This window comes from Leucoraja erinacea, unplaced genomic scaffold (assembly GCF_028641065.1).
Source record: "Leucoraja erinacea ecotype New England unplaced genomic scaffold, Leri_hhj_1 Leri_156S, whole genome shotgun sequence".
In the NCBI taxonomy this organism is placed as follows: domain Eukaryota; kingdom Metazoa; phylum Chordata; class Chondrichthyes; order Rajiformes; family Rajidae; genus Leucoraja; species Leucoraja erinaceus.
Window position 1 is genome coordinate 83,434 of NW_026575858.1, and position 17,469 is coordinate 100,902.

Consider the following 17,469-nt stretch of genomic DNA (forward strand, 5'->3'; position numbering starts at 1 on the left):
ACTTTTATCATCTTGTTTACAGTGTACTATGTTTACATATTGTGTTGTGCTGCTGCAAGTCAGAATATCAGTGTTCTATCTGGGACACACGTCAATCAAACGTTCCCAACTCTCTTGAAGTAATCTTCACACAGACAGAGTAAAGACCAAGTTTGCTGACAAATCTCCCACGGACCCGCACCCACCCCCCCCACACAACACCCCATCCACCCATCCACCCACACCCCCCTCACTCATCCACTCACTCCTACCCACCCACCTACTCCCCCCACCCACCCACAACCCCCACCCACCCATCCACTCCCCCCGACCCACTGCCACAACAACTCCACCCCCACCCACCCACACCCCACACGCCCCCACCCTCCCACCCACCCCCGATCCACTTCTCCCCCACCCACCCACACCCCACAGACACCCCCCACCCACATCCCTCCACCCACCCATTAACCCCCCCCCCCCCCCACACCCATCCACTCATCCCCCCCACACCAACACCCCCCCACCCACTCAATCCCCTCGCAGTGCAATATTTACCTTTTCTTTGCTTGAGATATTCTGGATCCACCAACACCACTCCATCTGTGAGGAGGAGAGGGAATATTGAGGGGGGTGGGGCTGCACTGTGGGGGGTGGGAGGGGGCGGGGAGGGGGTGAGGGGGGTGGACGCCATGTTGGGGGAGGGGCGGGGATGGGGGGAGCTGCCATGTTGTGGGAGGGGCGGGGTGGGGGAGGGGCGGGGTGGGGGGAGCTGCCATGTTGTGGTGGGGAGGGGGGGGTGGGGCTGGGGGAGGGGCGGGGTGGGGGAGGGGCGGGGTGGGTGGGGGAGGGGCGGAGCTGCCTGCCATGTTGTGGTGGGGAGGGGTGGGGGAGGGGCGGGGGAGGGGGGGGGGGGGAGGGGCGGTGGATCGGTGAGGACAAGGCACTGCATTGTGGGAGGGGGGGGGGGTAGGGCCGTAAGGGCCCATGGGGGCGCCACGCTTTGAGGGGGGTAGTTCTACACCGTTTACCTCCCCCACTCACCCACTGGTTCTACAAAGTCCACATGATCGACAAAATCCCTCTTGCCCAGGTAAACGGTGAGCTGAAAAACAAGAGAGGAAATCATGGCCATGGAATTAACGAAGGGGGCCAAAAACTGAATCGATGCGATAGAACTTTATTCATCCCAGGAGGGAGATCGATCTGCCAAAAGTCATAAAAAACACAAAATACGTATTCATAAGTGGTAGGAGCACAATAGACAATAGACAACAGGTGCAGGAGGAGGCCATTCGGCCCTTCGAGCCAGCACCGCCTTTCAATGTGATCATGGCTGATCATCCCCAATCAGTACCCCGTTCCTGCCTTCTCCCCATATCGCCAGAAGCAGAGAGAGAGAGAGAAAAGACTTGACGGGCCGAATGGCCTAACAACATAAAAAAATTAGCAGGCAATTGGGACCAGATTGAGATGTGGCATCTTGGTACGACTCTAGCAACGCTACCACTGTGCCACCGAGCGTAGTTAGTTCAGGCCATAAGGTCACAAGTGATAGTAGAATTTGGCCATTCGGCCCATAGAGTCTACTCCACCATTCAATCATGGCTGATCTATCTCTCCCTCCTAACCCCATTCTCCTGCCTTCTCCCCATAACCTCCGACACCCGTACTAATCTACCTCTGCCTTAAAAATACCCACTGACGGCCTCCACAGCCGTCTGTGGCAAAGAATTCCACAGATTCCACAACAAACCACCGGGCGGCGCCCATAATGGCCACCCGTAATGGCCGCCTCGCCAACAGTCTGTCTCAAAGATTCTATAGCGAACAAGATGGTCCACTTGACGAAAAAGACATAGTACGGTCACGGGCAGATTCACGGGTAATTTTCGGCCCCATTTCCGTAACCGGCTTCCGTCTCCGCACCAAAGATCCCGTAGCGGAGCAACGATAACTAGTGCGGAGACGGAAGCCAGTTACAGAAACATCCTCGTAAAAATAAACGTTTTGGGAAAAATCTTCTCATTTTCAGAATTTTAATTTATTAACACAAACTGTTTCCCCCGCAACGTTGATTACACTGCGAGTCGGGTCGGGTCGGGTCCGGTTAGTGAAATGGATGAAAAAAAGGCCCACGTTCCGCTCAGTTGCGTACTACACGTCAGCCCATTGCATTTAGCAGCAGTGGTCTATCTATCTTGCTCCGCTGTAGGTTCTTTGGTCTGTCTCGTCCCTTCTCAGTTTTAATTATTGTAAGTATGTCGTGAATGTTTGTTTTTTTGTTCCTTAGTATGTTTTACGTGTGTGGGGGGAGGGGGGGAATAGGTGATGTGATTATTCTCCGCGTCGCATCTCCATGACGAAGCTTCAAGTCACAAGCGCTGTGCGGACCTACCACCGCGGAGTGGCCGATCCCTTGCCGAGAAACGCTCTCCGACCGCGGGGCCTGTGGACACCGTGAAGCCCGCGGTCTCTGGTATGAAGTGGCCGACTCGACCTGACTACATTCTGCCTCTGTCCCCCCCCCACTCCCCTGACACCAGTCTGAAGAAGGTTGACACAAAAGTGTTGGAGAAACTGCGGGTTTCTCTCCAGAGATGCTGCCTGTCCACTGAGTTACTCCAGCATTTTTGTGTCTACTCTCTCTCGGCATGTTCCTGGCACTCCCAGAGAGCCAGGAACATGTTGTGTTCCATTAACAAGTGCCTCGAGGTGTTGAAGCACCCAGGGATTTTTATAGAACAAACATCAGAATAATAGCTCTCCTGTAACACGTCAAAATGTGTTGATTGGATCTAAACAGAAAGTGCGGAGGAGGGGGGAGAGCTCGGCGGATCAGGAAGTACGGAACAGGCCCTTCGGCCCAACCCTAGTATCAGAGGCCACAGCCTCAGAGTAAAAGGATGTACACAGAGAGTTGTGAGTGTGGAATTCTCTGCCTCAGAGGCCGGTTCTCTGGATGCTTTCAAGAGAGAGCTAGATAGGGCTCTTAAAGATAGCGGAGTCACGGGATATGGGGAGATGGCAGGAACGGGGTACTGATTGGGGATGATCAGCCATGATCACATTGAATGGTGGTGCTGGCCAGAAGAGCAGAATGGCCTCCTCCTGCACCTATTGTCTATTGTCTACCTTTAGAAAAGAGATATTTCTTCAGTCAGAGGGTGGTGAATCTGTTGAATTCTTTGCCACAGAAGGCTGTGGAGGCCAAGTCAAGGGGTATTTTTAAGGCAGAGATAGATAGATTTTTTTATTACTCAGGGTGTCAGGGGTTAGGTCATAAGTGATAGGATTAGAATTAGGCCATTCGGCCCATCATGTCTACTCAAGATTCAAGATTCAATAGAGTTTATTGTCATATGTCCCATATAGGACAATAAAATTCTTGCTTTGCTTCAGCACAACGGAATATAGTAGGTATGAATACAGAACAGATAAATGTGTCCATATACCATAGAATATATATACACACACATAAATAAGCAGATAAAGTTCAATAGGCTGTTGTAATTCAGAGTTTTGTTTGAGTTGAGTTTAATGGCTGTGGGGAAGTAGCTATACCTGAACCTGGTTGTTGCAGTCTTCAGGCCCCTGTACCTTCTACCTGAAGGTAGTGGGGAGATGAGTGTGTGGCCAGGATGGTGTGGGTCCTTAATGATACCACCAGCCTTTTTGAGGCAGCGACTGCGATAGATCCCCTCGATGGAAGGGAGGTCAGAGCCGATGATGGACTGGGCAGTGGTTACTACTTTTTGTAGTCTTTTCCGCTCCTGGGCGCTCAAGTTGCCGAACCAAGCCACGATGCAACCGGTCAGCATGCTCTCTACTGTGCACCTGTAGAAGTTAGAGAGAGTCCTCCTTGACAAACCGACTCTCCGTAATCTTCTCAGGAAGTAGAGGCGCTGATGTGCCTTCTTTATAATAGCATCAGTGTTCTGGGACCAGGAGAGATCTTCAGAGATGTGCCCCACGCCCAGGAATTAGAAGTTCTTGAACCTTTCCACCATTGACCTGCTGATATAAACGGGACCGTGGGTCCCCATCCTACCCCTTCCAAAGTCCACAATCAGTTCCTTGGTTTTGCTGGTGTTGAGGGCCAGGTTATTGTGCTGGCACCATTTGGTCAGCGGTCGATCTCACTTCTACACTCTGACACGTCTCCATCAGTGATACATCCCACAACAGTGGGCAAACAGCGAACAGCATTCAACCATGGCTGATCTATCTCTCCCTCCTTACCCCATTCTCCTGCCTTCTCCCCATAACAATAAACAATAGACAATCTATTCTCTACCTCAGAGGGCGGTGGAGGCCAGTTTTCTGAATACTTTCAAGAGAGAGCTAGATAGGGCTCGTAAAGATAGCGGAGTCAGGGGATATGGGGAGAAGGCAGGAACGGGGTACTGATTGAGGATGATCAGCCATGATTGCATTGAATGGCGGTGCTGGCTCGAAGGACCAAATGGCCTGCTCCTGCACCTATTGTCTATCGTCTAAAAGGGGGGAACCGTTTTCCGTCGCCTCCTCGACGGAGAGGCGACTTTTTCCATGCCACCTCCCACGGCCTAACAGCTTGGATTGGAGCGGCCTTTCCCAGAGTCGGGCCCAGAGCATCATCAGCGGCGCAGCGTGGACTTTTCCATCGCGGAGCGGGCGAACCCTTGCCGGAGGTCGCCGGAGAGGAGTGTTTCGATCGCTGGCCTGGTGACTTTGGCATCATGGGGCTGTGGTCTGTGGAGCTTCTAGCCGCGGGCGGGGCGTGGACTTACCATCTGGAGTCTGGGATCCCTCAGTGGGGATCGCCGAAGTAGAGCTCCGACCGCCGGCCTGTGGCCTATAACATCCTGAAGCCGCGGTCTCCGGCAACGAAGTGCCGATTCGAGCGCTCCAAGCCACGGAGTGTGTTCGACCGTCCCGATATCGGAGTTCGGATCATCCCGACGAGGGGGCCTGTACATCGGGACGTCCGTATCGGCGACTACGGAGGGTTCATGGCCCCGACCACGGGTGAACAAAGGAGGAGGACTGGCTGAACTTTGTAGCCTTCCACCACAGTGAAGAATGCTGTGGTGGATTTTTTTTTTTTTTATTTCAAAATAGACTTTATTCAATTGATAAATATATACAATTCCTGAACCATTCAAACAAACAAAATTCATCCGACATTTTCGGAGACTATACAAACATTTCCAGCACAGTTTTTTAACATTTGTCAAATTTCACCAAACAGTCCCCCACCCGTGCCACTCTGTGGCCCCTGTCCAAGTAATAAATATATACAATGTTTACACAGTGCGAAAATTCCATCTGACATTTTCATTTCCACAAAAAATGTCCCCCACCCGTGCCACTCATGTGGCCCCCTGGCGTGGGATACCTTCCCTTAATTTAATTTGAGGGGCGTCTCCACCATACCGTGCCCCCCATGTCCAGCAGCGGAAGGACCCTAGACTGTGGCCCTCCCCCACCGAGCCTTGGCGTTGGCTGCACCAAGCTTCAGCGAGTCCCTTAGCACGTACTCCTGCAGTCTGCAGTGGGCCAGTCGGCAACATTCCCTGACGGACATCTCGCTCTGCTGGGTGGTGAGCAACGCTCGGGCAGACCAAAGAGCGTCTTTGACCGAGTTGATGACCCTCCAGCAGCACTCGATGTCAGTCTCTGAATGTGTCCCTGGGAACAGTTCGTAAATCACAGTGTCCTCTGTGACGGAGCTGTTCGGGATGCTGTGGTGGATGTTTATGTTAAATCTTATTGTGTATTGTGTGGTCTTTTTATGTGTATCGCTGCTGGCAAATTCATTTCACTGCACCTTTGGGTGCAGGTGACAAATAAAATTGACTTTGACTTTAGCTCACAGAGCAATTGGCTGGTCGGCGCGGACTCGATGGGCCGAAGGGCCTGTTTCCATGCTGTATCTCTAATCTATCCATCGCTCGGTTTCATTGCAACTCTCTCTCCCCGCAACTCGCCAGATTCTGCCCCCTGGAGGCAATTGAAGGAACAATTTCCAGAAGCCACTTAACCTACAAACCCGCACATCTTTGGGATGTGGGAGGAAACTCAATTTGAAGAAATTGCAGCGAATTGTGGGCACAGGCCAGACCGTCACACAAATCAACCTCCCTTCCATCGACTCAATCTACACCTCACGCTGCCTCGGCAAGGCCAGCAGCATCATCAAGGACCAGTCTCACCCCCGGTCACTCCCTCTTCTCCCCTCTCCCATCGGGCAAGAGGTACAGAAGTGTGAAAACCGACACACCTCCAGATTCAGGAAGGGTTTCTTCCCGGCTGTTATCAGGCAACTGAACCATCCTCTCACCAACTAGAGAGCGGTCCTCACCTCCCATCTACCTCATTTGAGACCTCCCAACCATCTCTGATCAGATTTTACTGGACTTTAGCTTACACTAAATGTTATTCCCTTATCCTGTAGCTGTACACTGTGGACGGCTCGATTGTAATCATGTATTGTCTTTCCGCTGACTGGTTAGCGCGCAGCAAAAGCTTTTCACTGTACCTCGGTACACGTGACAATAAACTACACTAAACTCAAAATCAAACAGGAGCACCCGGAGGAAACCCTCGCGGTCATAGGGAGAACCTGCAAACTCCACACAGGCAGCAACGGAGGTCAGGGGTGATAAGACCACACTGAGTTTTACAAAAAGAAGAACATACCTTTCCATTTGGACTTGACTTCTTAAAAACTCTGTAAAGAAAAGAGGCAAAATAAATGATTGTTAGAAAATAGCAAACCCATTAGCTGCAATTAAACCCACTGGTCCATAGACAATAGACAATAGGTGCAGGAGTAGGCCATTCGGCCCTTCGAGCCAGCACCGCCATTCAATGTGATCATGGCTGATCATCCCCAATCAGTACCCCGTTCCTGCCTTCTCCCCATATCCCAATAAATTTAAGAGCCCTTTCTAGCTCTCTCTTGAAAGTATCCAGAAAACATCCACTGCCCTCTGAGGTCACAATACAAAGAAGTTAGTTCAAATGTCACCGAGGAATTAAATTCTCAAATGAGTCTGGAACAAAATGATGACGTCAAGATTTGGATAGACATAAAAACTCACCTGGTTCCCAGTAACTTTAGTTTAGTTTAGAGATACAGGGTGGAAACAGGCCCATTAGCCAACCGAGTCCGTGCCGACCAGCGACCCCCCCGTACACCAGTTCTATTCCACGCACTCAGGGCACGCTAGAGGCAGGAAACATGTTCCCGATGTTGGGGGAGTCCAGAACCAGGGGCCACAGTTTAAGAATAAGGGGGAAGCCATTTAGAACGGAGATGAGGAAACACTTGGCCTACTCCTGCACCTATTGTCCATTGTCTAATTTACAGAAGACAATTGACCTACAAACCTGCACGTCTTTGGAGTGTGGGAGGAAACCGGAGCACCCGGAGAGAAACCTCACGCAGGTCACGGGGAGAACGTGCAAACTCTGTACAGACAGCGCCCGTGGTCAGGATGGAACCTGGGTCTCTGGCGCTGTGAGGCGGTGACTCTACCCGCAGCGCCACCCAAAAAGATGCAAAACTTGGTGATGTCCCGTCAATGACTATACCTGATTACAATCAAGCCATCCACCGTGTTCAAAACAAGACCCCATCACCAGCAAGAGAGCGGTCCTGACCTCCCATCCACCTTGGACAATCTTCGGTTGGAGGTAACTGCACTTTACCTTGCACTAAACGTTATTCCCTTTATCATGTATCTGTACACTGTGGACGGCTCCACTGTAATCATGTATTGTCTTTCCGCTGACTGGTTAGCGCGCAACAAAAGCTTTTCACTGTACCTCGGTGCACGTGACAATAAACTGAACTAATAGAAGTTACACTTAGCGGGTGGGGCAGCATCTATGGAGCGAAGGAATAGGTGACGTTTCACGTCGAGACCCTTCTTCAGTCTGAAGATGGGTCTCGACAGGAAACGTCACCCATTCCTTCGCTCCATAGATGTTTGCGCGGCCCGTTGAGTTTCTAGAGGGTTTTGTCTACCTGCGATTTTTCCAGCAGGCTGCAGTTTTTATTCCTTAACTAATAGGAGGTTTACGGGATGATGCTTATAGAGGGTGTCCAAAATACAGGAGAGAGGTTAGAGTAGGCTGGATCTCACACTGCTTGGAGCGCAGGAGGTAGGGGTTTGATACTTTTCGTGATAGACGGGTGTCGGCAGTGGCGGATGAGAAAATATGATGGCCAGGAGACAAAGGGGGCCCACTGCGGGGGCCCACTGTCCATAGGGCAGTTTGACACTCTGGCCAGTCCGCCACTGGTACGGGGGTTATCGGGAGGAGGCGGACTGGGTCTAAATATATAGATTGCCAGGAAACAACGGGGGAGTAGACTTGATCAGAATGGCCTACTTATCCATTATTTATTATTTTATTTTTTAAACCCTATTTTATTAGTAAGCACAGTCATATGGGTGCCTAATATATATTTTCATAATAGGATTTTAGGACAATGGGGTTTTTTTTTTGGTACAGATAGAAAAGCCATGAGAATAATGGCTGAGTTAGACATGAAGGGCCGAAAGGCCTAGAAAGGATATCCTATCCATTATAACCAGCGTGAGTCTTTTGCCTTGAGTGGACCTCCTCTGGCAGCTTTTTCCATACACCCACCACCCTGTGTGAAAATGTCACCCCTCAGGATCCTATTAAATCTTTTCCCCTTCACCTTGAACCAATGTCCTCTGGTACTCGATTCCCCTACTCTGACCAAGAAACTGTGTATCTACCCGATCGATAACTCTCATGATTTTATACACCTCCATAAGATCTCCCCTCATCGTCTTGCCTTCTAAGGAATGGTTTAGTTATGACAATAGACAATAGGTGCTGGAGTAGGCCATTCGGCCCTTCGAGCCAGCACCGCCATTCAATGTGATCATGGCTGATCATCCCCAATCAGTACCCCGTTCCTGCCTTCTCCCCATATCCCCTGACCGCAAATTTGAAGAGCCTTATCCAACGACACCATTTAGATAATAATCTGCCTTCCTGTTTATGCTACTGAAGTGGATAACCTCACATTTATCTACATTAAACTGCATCTGCCATGCATCTGCCCACTTCCTGCCTCTAGTGCGTCCAAGCCCTTAACAATCTTATGTGTTTCAAGTTTAGAGATACAGTGTGGAAACAGGCCCTTTGGCCCTCCGAGTCTGCGCCGACCAGCGATCCCCGCACACTTACACTATTCTACACACACTAGGGACAATAGGTGCATGTATATAACACTGTAGCATGATTAAAAATCGTCCGAGGGTCTGCAGTAGAGGCAGGCCCAGATTAACGGCAGCCTCAATGTATTCGCTCAAGCTCCACATCTGTCGCATTGCATGCGCCGCCACTCTGCGGCACTGCGTGACAAAGAGATTGCAGCCAGAGTGTTATCCTCGCCATGTGTTAACGCCATGCCCACAATATCCTGCCTGTGACCAGCGACCAACAAAACAAAAATAAGCTGCGTGGGCAAGTGCGAATCACATGAAATTCCCAGAGAGAGGAGTGAAAAATAAGTGGCGCAGCGGCGTAGAGATGCTGCCTCGCGGCGCCAGAGACCCCAGGTTCCATCCCGGCTACAGGCGCTGTCCGTACGGAGTTTGTACACTTTCTTGATTAGTGCGGGTGTCAGGGGTTAAGGGGGGAGAAGGCAGGAGAATGGGGTTAGGAGGGAGAGATAGATCAGCCATGATTGGATGGCAGAGTAGACTTGATGGGCCGAATGGCCTAGTTCTACTCCTATCACTTATCACCAGCGTGTGTTTTCTTCGGTTGCTCCGGACTCTTCCCACATTCCAAAGACGTAATGGGGTAAGCCATTTAGAACGGAGACGAGGAAACACTTTGTCACACAGAGAGTTGTGAGTCTGTGGGATTCTCGGCCTCAGAGGGCGGTGGAGGCCGGTTCTCTGGATGCTTTCAAGAGAGAGCTAGATAGGGCTATTAAAAATAGCGGAGTCAGGGGATATGGGGAGAAGGCAGGAACGGGGTACTGATTGGGGATGATCAGCTATGATCACATTGAATGGCGGTGCTGGCTCGAAGGGCCGAATGGCCTACTCCTGCACCTATTGTCTATTGACTGTTGTAATTGTGCTTGGAGGTTAATTGGCTATGTAGATTGCCTGGATAGAGTGGATGTGGAGAAGATGTTTCCACTAGTGGGAGAGTCTAGGACTAGAGATCACAACCTCGGAATTAAAGGACGTTTCTTCACGAAGATGAGGAGAAATTTCTTGAGTCAGAGGGTGGTGAATCTGTGGAACTTCTTTGCCACAGACGGCTGTGGAGGCCAAGTCAGTGGATATTTTAAAGTCAGAGATAGATAGATTCTCGATTAGTGCGGGTGTCAGAGGTTATGGGGAGAAGGCAGGGGAATGGGGTTAGGGAGGAGAGACAGAGACAGACAGACAGACACGAGACAGAGACGAGACAGAGATGAGAAATACAAAATCAGAGAGAGAGACACACAGAGAGTCAGAGAGAGAGAGAGTGTCTCTCAGATTCCCCCACTTTAATTAGTGGTTGCCATGCCAATACTTGGCTGGATTCAGCAGCTGCCTCTGACAAAGGTTTAGATTAATTACAAAAATCACTTTGATATTCTAATCCATCGGGCGCGTCACCGGCCAAGTGATCCCTGCTAAACTGTCATTTGCCGCAGGTTCCTGTCCCCACCATCATCTCGGGGCAATGTCCAACAGCTCACGGGCACCAAATAGGTGCTGTCACACACACGCACACACCGTGCACGCGCACACACTCACATACACACGCAAGCACGCACACACGCACGCACACACACTCGCATACACACGCAAGCACGCACACACACACACCGCGCACGCACACACACACACACACACACGCAAGCACGCACACACACACACACACACACACACACACGCGCACGCACACACTCACACACACACACACAAGCACACACACGCGCACGCATATCACACACACACACACGCGCGCACATGCACACACACGCACACGCACGCACACACACACACACACACGCACACACGCACACACACACACACGCAAGCACGCACACACACACACAAGCACACACACACACACGCACACACACACACACACACACGCACACACACGCACGCACACACACACACGCACGCACACACACGCATGCACACATGCGCACGCACACACACGCGCACACGCCCACACGCGCGCGCGCACTCTCACACACACACACACACACGCACACAAGCGCACACGCACGCACACACATACACACACACATTCACACACACACACACACACACACACACACAGACAGACACAGACACACACACACACACACGCACAGTGGGAAAACTCAATAAAGGAGGCGTTGAATCCAAGGTCAGGAGGTCACGATGGCGCAGTGGTAGAGTTGCTGCCTCACAGCGCCAGAGACCCGGGTTCGATCCCGCCTACGGGTGCTGTCTGTAAGGAGTTCGTCCATTCTCCCCGTGACCTGCGTGGGTTTTCTCCAAGATCTTCCAGATCTTCAAAGACGTACAGGATTGTCGGTTAATTGGATAGGTGTAAATGTAAGAAATGTCCCTAGTGCGTGTGGGATTGCGTTAGTGAGCGGGGATCGCTGGTCGGCACGGACCCGGTAGGCCGAAGGACCCGTTTCTGCGCTGTATCTCTAAACTAAACTAAACGCGGAAGGCCATTGAAGGCAAGAGATTGATGGCAAGGCAGGGGATTGAACGCAAGGCCATTGAAGGCCTTTGTCAACTCCAGCCTTCATCTCTTCCCCACTCAGCCACCCCAAGATTCCTTTCCACTGTCTAGTCAATAGACAATAGACAATAGACAATAGGTGCAGGAGGAGGCCATTCAGCCCTTCGAGCCAGCACCGCCATTCAATGGGATCATGGCTGATCATCCCCAATCAGTACCCCGTTCCTGCCTTCTCCCCAGACTCCGATATTTTTAAGAGCCCTATCTAGCACTCTCTTGAAAGTATCCAGAGAACTGGCCTCCACCGCCCTCTGAGGCAGAGAATTCCACAAACACTCAAAAGTGTTTCCTCGTCTCCGTTCTAAATGGCTTACTCCTTATCCTTTTGTATTGTATTGTATTGTATTGTATTCAAATTTATTGTCATTGTCTCAATTTGAGACAACGAAATGAATTTCCCTTACAGGCTGTATCATTAAATAAAAATCATAAAAAATATAAAATAAAAAAATAAATTAAAAAAATAAAAAATAAAATAAAAATAATAAAAATAAATAAAAAATAAGACATATTAAAAATAAAATTGAAATTGAATTTAAAAAAAGCACAAACACAGAAAGTCCACGACACAACATAACATAAATGGCACCAAGGTGAGGATGGCACCATAGTCCAGCCAGCCTCCCCTCCGTGTTCATCCGTGGTCGGGGCCTTCCGAGCACCCGCAGTCGCCTCACGCCAGTACTTAAACTGTGGTCCCTGGTTCTGGACTCCCCCAACATCAGGAACATGTTTCCTGCCTCTAGCGAGTCCAAGCCCTTAACAATCTTATATGTTCCAATGAGATACCCTCTCATCCTTCTAAGCACCAGAGTGTACAAGCCCAGCCGCTCCATTCTCTCAGCATATGACAGTCCCGCCATCCCGGGAATTAACCTGGTAAACCTACGCTGCACTCCCTCAATAGTCAGATCGCAGTTGGACTATTATGTACAGGGAAGGACATTCAAGGACCCGGCATGGTGATAGGTGTAGAATTAGGCCATTCGGCCCATCAAGTCTACTCCGCCATTCAATCATGGCTGATCTATCTCTCCCTCCTAACCCCCTTCTCCTGACTTCTAGTATTAGATATTTGCATCCTGGTTGTCCGAACTTAGACCGTGTCTTAGACTTTCAGTGATACAGCGCGGAAACAGGCCCTTCGTCCCATCAGGTCCGCGCCGACCAGCGATCACCCCGTACACTAACACTAGCTTACACACACACACACACACACTAGACAATTTACAATTTTTACCCAAGCCAATTCACCTACAAACCTGCACGGATTTGGAGTGCGGGAGGAAACCGGAGCAACTGGAGAAAACCCACGCAGGTCACGGGGAGAACGTACAAACTCCGTACAGACAGCACCCGTGGTCAGGATCGAACCCGGATCTCTGGCGCTGTGATTCTACCGCTGCGCCACCTTGCCGCTTTTTAATTTAATATACTTCTATCAAGTCTTTCCGTAACCTCAGATGCATGTAGCAAATAATCCAGAACCCTCTCCACATACTGACACACTTCAATAGTTCAGCTCAGTTTATTGTCACGTGTAACGAGGTACAGTGAAAAGCTTTTGCTGCGTGCTATCCAGTCAGCGGAAAGACAATACATTATTACAATAGAGTCATCTGTGGCCCCTGGTTCTGGGGGAGTCCAGAACCGGGGGCCGGGGGCCACAGTTTAAGAATAAGGGGTAAGCCATTTAGAACAGTGATGAGGAAACACTTTTTCACCCAGAGTGTTGTGAGTCTGTGGGATTCTCTGCCTCAGGGGGCAGTGGAGGCCAATTCTCTGGATGCTTTCATGAGAGAGTTAGATGGAGCTCTTAAAAATAGCGGAGTCAGGGGATATGGGGAGAAAGCAGGAACGGGGTACTAATTGTGGATGATCAGCCATGATCACATTGAATGGTGGTGCTGGTTCGAAGGGCCGAATGGCTTACTCAATTATCTATTGATCCTGCTGATAGGTGACGTTTCACAAAGTGCTGGAGTAACTCAGCGGGTCAGGCAGCATCTGTGGAGAACACGGATAGGTGACGTTTCACAGAGTGCTCGAGTAACTCAGCGGGTCAGGCAGCATCTGTGGAGAACATGGAGAGGTGACGTTTCACAGAGTGCTCGAGTAACTCAGCGGGTCAGGCAGCATCTGTGGAGAACATGGAGAGGTGACGTTTCACAGAGTGCTGGAGTAACGGTGGAGAGGACATTCCTGGCAGGCTGACGCACGGTGGCGATGAATTCCCATGCATTTATTGACCCACTCCTGAGAAGACCAAGAGAATATTGATTCGGCTTCTCCGGGGAGTCTGCAAACCCGGACAAGCGCAGAGAGAGGGAGAGAGAGAGGTTCCTTCGCTGTTTGATGCAAAAATATACGAGGATTGCGCGAGGGATTTCCTCCATGTTACTTTGAGACACTCCCCGTAATTTTACAAGGCTCCTATGAGACGGTACCTGCAATATTATGCAGAGGTTTTAAGGTCAGAAATGATAGGAGAAGAATTAGGCCATTCAGCCCATCAAGTCTACTCCGCCATTCAATCATGGTTGATCTATCTCTCCCTCCTAACCCCATTCTCCTGCCTTCTACCCATAACCCCCAACACCCGTACTAATCAAGAATCTATCTATCTCTGCCTTAAAAATATCCATTGACTTGGCCTCCACAGCCTTCTGTGGCAAAGAATTCCACCGATTCACCACCCTCTGACTAAAGAAATTCCTCCTCATCTTATTCCTAAAGGAACGTCCTTTAATTCCTAGGCTGTGTCCTCTGGTCCTAGACTCTCCCACTAGTGGAAACATCTTCTCCACATCCACTCTATCCAGACCTTTCATTATTATGTACGTTTCAATGAGGTCCTCCTCATCCTTCTAAACTCCAGCGAGTACAGGCCCAGTGCCGACAAACGCTCATCATATGTTAACCCACTCATTCCTGGGATCATTCTTGTAAACCTCCTCTCGACCCTCTCCAGAGCCGGCACATCCTTCCTCAGATATAGGCCCAAAATGGCTCACAATATTCCAAATGCGGCCTGACCAGCGCCTTATAGAGCCTCAGCATTATATCTCTGTTTTTGTATACAAGCCCTCTTGAAATAAATGCTCACAATGAGCTTGCTTTCAATTGAGTTTGCATTGAGTTTTAGTCATAGCCAAATATTGTGGAAACAAGCCCCTCGGCCCACCTTGCCCACACCGACCAACATGCCCCCATCTACACTAGTCCCACCTGCCTACGTTTGGCCCATATCTCTCCAATCAATGTACCTGTCCAAATGTTTAGTTTAGTTTAGTTTAGAGACACAGCGCGGAAACAGGCCCTTCGGCCCACCAGGTCCTCGCCGACCAGCGATTCCCGCACATTAACACTATCCTACACCCACTAGGTCCAATTGTTACATTTGCACCAAGCCAATTAACCTACAAACCTGCACGTCTTTGGAGTGTGGGAGGAAACAAAAGATCTCGGAGAAAACCCACGCAGGTCACGGGGAGAACGTACAAACTCCGTACAGACAGCACCCGTAGTCGGGATGGAACTCAGGTCTCTGGCGCTGCATTCGCTGTAAGGCAGCAACTCTACCGTGACCACCCCTAAACCCCTTTTCTTAAACGTTGCGATAGTACCTGCATCAACTAGTTCCAGTTCAGTTTAATCTATTGTCACGTGTACTGAGGTACAGTGAAAAGCTTTTGTTGCGCGCTAACCAGTCAGCGGAAAGACAATACATGGTTACAATCGAGCCGTCCACAGTGTACAGATACAGGATAAAGGGAATAACGTTTAGTGCAAGGTAACGCCCGATCAAGGATAGTCCAAGGGTCAGTGCAATAGTAGTTCAGGACCATGCTCTCTGGTTGCGGTATCAAGTTGATAACAGTGGGAGGGTCCCTGAATGAGGTAGTTTTCAGTAGTTCCTTTTGCCCAGGGACCGCTCTCTGGCCGGTGGTAGGGTCCTGATAATGCTCAGTTGCCTGACCTAACAGCCGGACGTCCCACCGCCCTTTGCGTGAAAAAGCTACGCTGTCCCTGTTGTGGATCACCAAACTCAGGCAAAGGTGTGGTCGTTTTCAGACTTCTGTACCTTTGCTGCCCGACGGGAGATGGAGAGAAGAGGGAGTGGCGGGGGAGTGAGACTGGTCCTTGATAATGCTGCGCTGGCCTTGCCAACTACCTCCTCCGGCAGCTCGTTCCAGACGCCCACCGCCGATCAGCCATGATCACATTGAATGGCGGTGCTGGCTCGAAGGGCTGAATGGCCTACCCCTGCACCTATTGTCTATTGTCTATTGAATGAATGAATTACTTTCCTCTGACTGGTTAGAACGCAACAAAAGCTTTTCACTGTACCTCGGTACACGTGACAGTAAACTGAACTGTAACTGAAAGTACACTATTGGGATGCTTCACAGCTTGGGTTCGGAATAGCCCTGCCAAGGCCACTAGGAATTGCAGAAAGTTGTGGACGTAGCCCAGTCCATCACACATAACAGACCCCCAATCATCTCCCTCTATGTCTCTCGTTTCCCCCTCCCCTCGACCCGAAACATCGCCCGTCCCTTCTCTCCAGAGATGCTGCCTGCCTGTCCCGCTGAGTTACTCCACCATTTTGTGTCTACCATTCCGATAATAATTAGACTTCCTGGTTTTGCCACCAAATTGGGTAACATCACCCAAGAGGCTTTTGGATAGGCGCGTGGATATGCGGGCAATGGAGGAATGATGATCACGTGCAGGCAGAGGAGAGTTGGTCCTGGCATCGTGTACGGCACGGACATTGTGGGCCGAAGGGCCTGTTCTTGTGCCGTACCGTTCTATGTTCTGTTTAGACCAAGTGATAATGAAGGCATGTGCGATATATTTTAGTGTTGGGGCCTCGAGGTTATTCTGCTGGGTGTGAATTAACAGAGAGTTAGGTAACAGAAAGATGGTAGAGTCGCTGCCTCACAGCGCCAGAGACCCGGGTTCCATCCCGACTACGGGTGCTGTCTGCACGGACTTTACACCTTCTCCCCTTGGGTTTTCTCCAGGTGCACTGGTTTCCTCACAAACACGGGTTTGTAGGTTAATTGGCCCTCTGTAAATTGTCCCCAGCGTGTAGCATAGAACTAATATACGGGCTGATCGCTGGTCGACGTGGACTAGGTGGGCCCAAGGGGCCTGCTTCCATGCCGAATCTCTAAACTAAACAAATCACATTGGGGTACAGAGATAATGAGGAAGGACATTCTTGCTATTGAGGGAGTGCAGCGTAGGTTCACCAGGTTCATTCCCAGGATGGCGGGACTGTCATATGCTGAGGGAGGAGGAGAGGGGGGGAGAGGAGAGGGGGGGAGAGAGAGAGGGGGAAGCGGGGGGGGGGAGAGAGGGGAGAAGGGGGGAGGAGAGGGGAGGAGAGGAGGGGGGGGAGAGGGGGGAGAGGAGGGGGGGAGGAGAGTAGGGAGAGGAGGAGGGGGGGAGAGGGGGGGAGAGGAGAGGGGGGGAGAGGAGAGGGGGGGAGAGGAGAGGGGGGGGGGGGGGGGAGGGGAGAGAGGAGAGGGAAGGGAGGGTGAGGGGGGGGAGAGGGGGGAGAGGGAGGGGGGGAGGGGAGAGGGGGGGGGAGAGGGGGGAGGAGAGGGGGAGGGGGAGAGGGAGGAGGAGAGGGGGGGGGGGGGGGGGGGGGGGGGGGCGGAGGGGGAGGGGAGGGCCCTTTTTACT

The 17,469-nt window shown here is 50.9% G+C and overlaps 1 protein-coding gene across 1 annotated transcript in view; it reads right to left on the reverse strand.

The window, feature by feature from the left end:
- LOC129715978 (beta-arrestin-1-like) overlaps nt 1-17,469 on the reverse strand; it is a 69,959-nt gene that overhangs the window by 23,359 nt on the left and 29,131 nt on the right. Inside the window, exons 2-4 of the mRNA XM_055665864.1 lie at nt 6,664-6,694; nt 1,024-1,084; nt 538-582 (exon numbers count right to left, since the gene is read on the reverse strand). Coding sequence (XP_055521839.1) covers nt 538-582; nt 1,024-1,084; nt 6,664-6,694 — 137 coding nt within the window. The remainder of the gene's footprint in view (nt 1-537; nt 583-1,023; nt 1,085-6,663; nt 6,695-17,469) is intronic.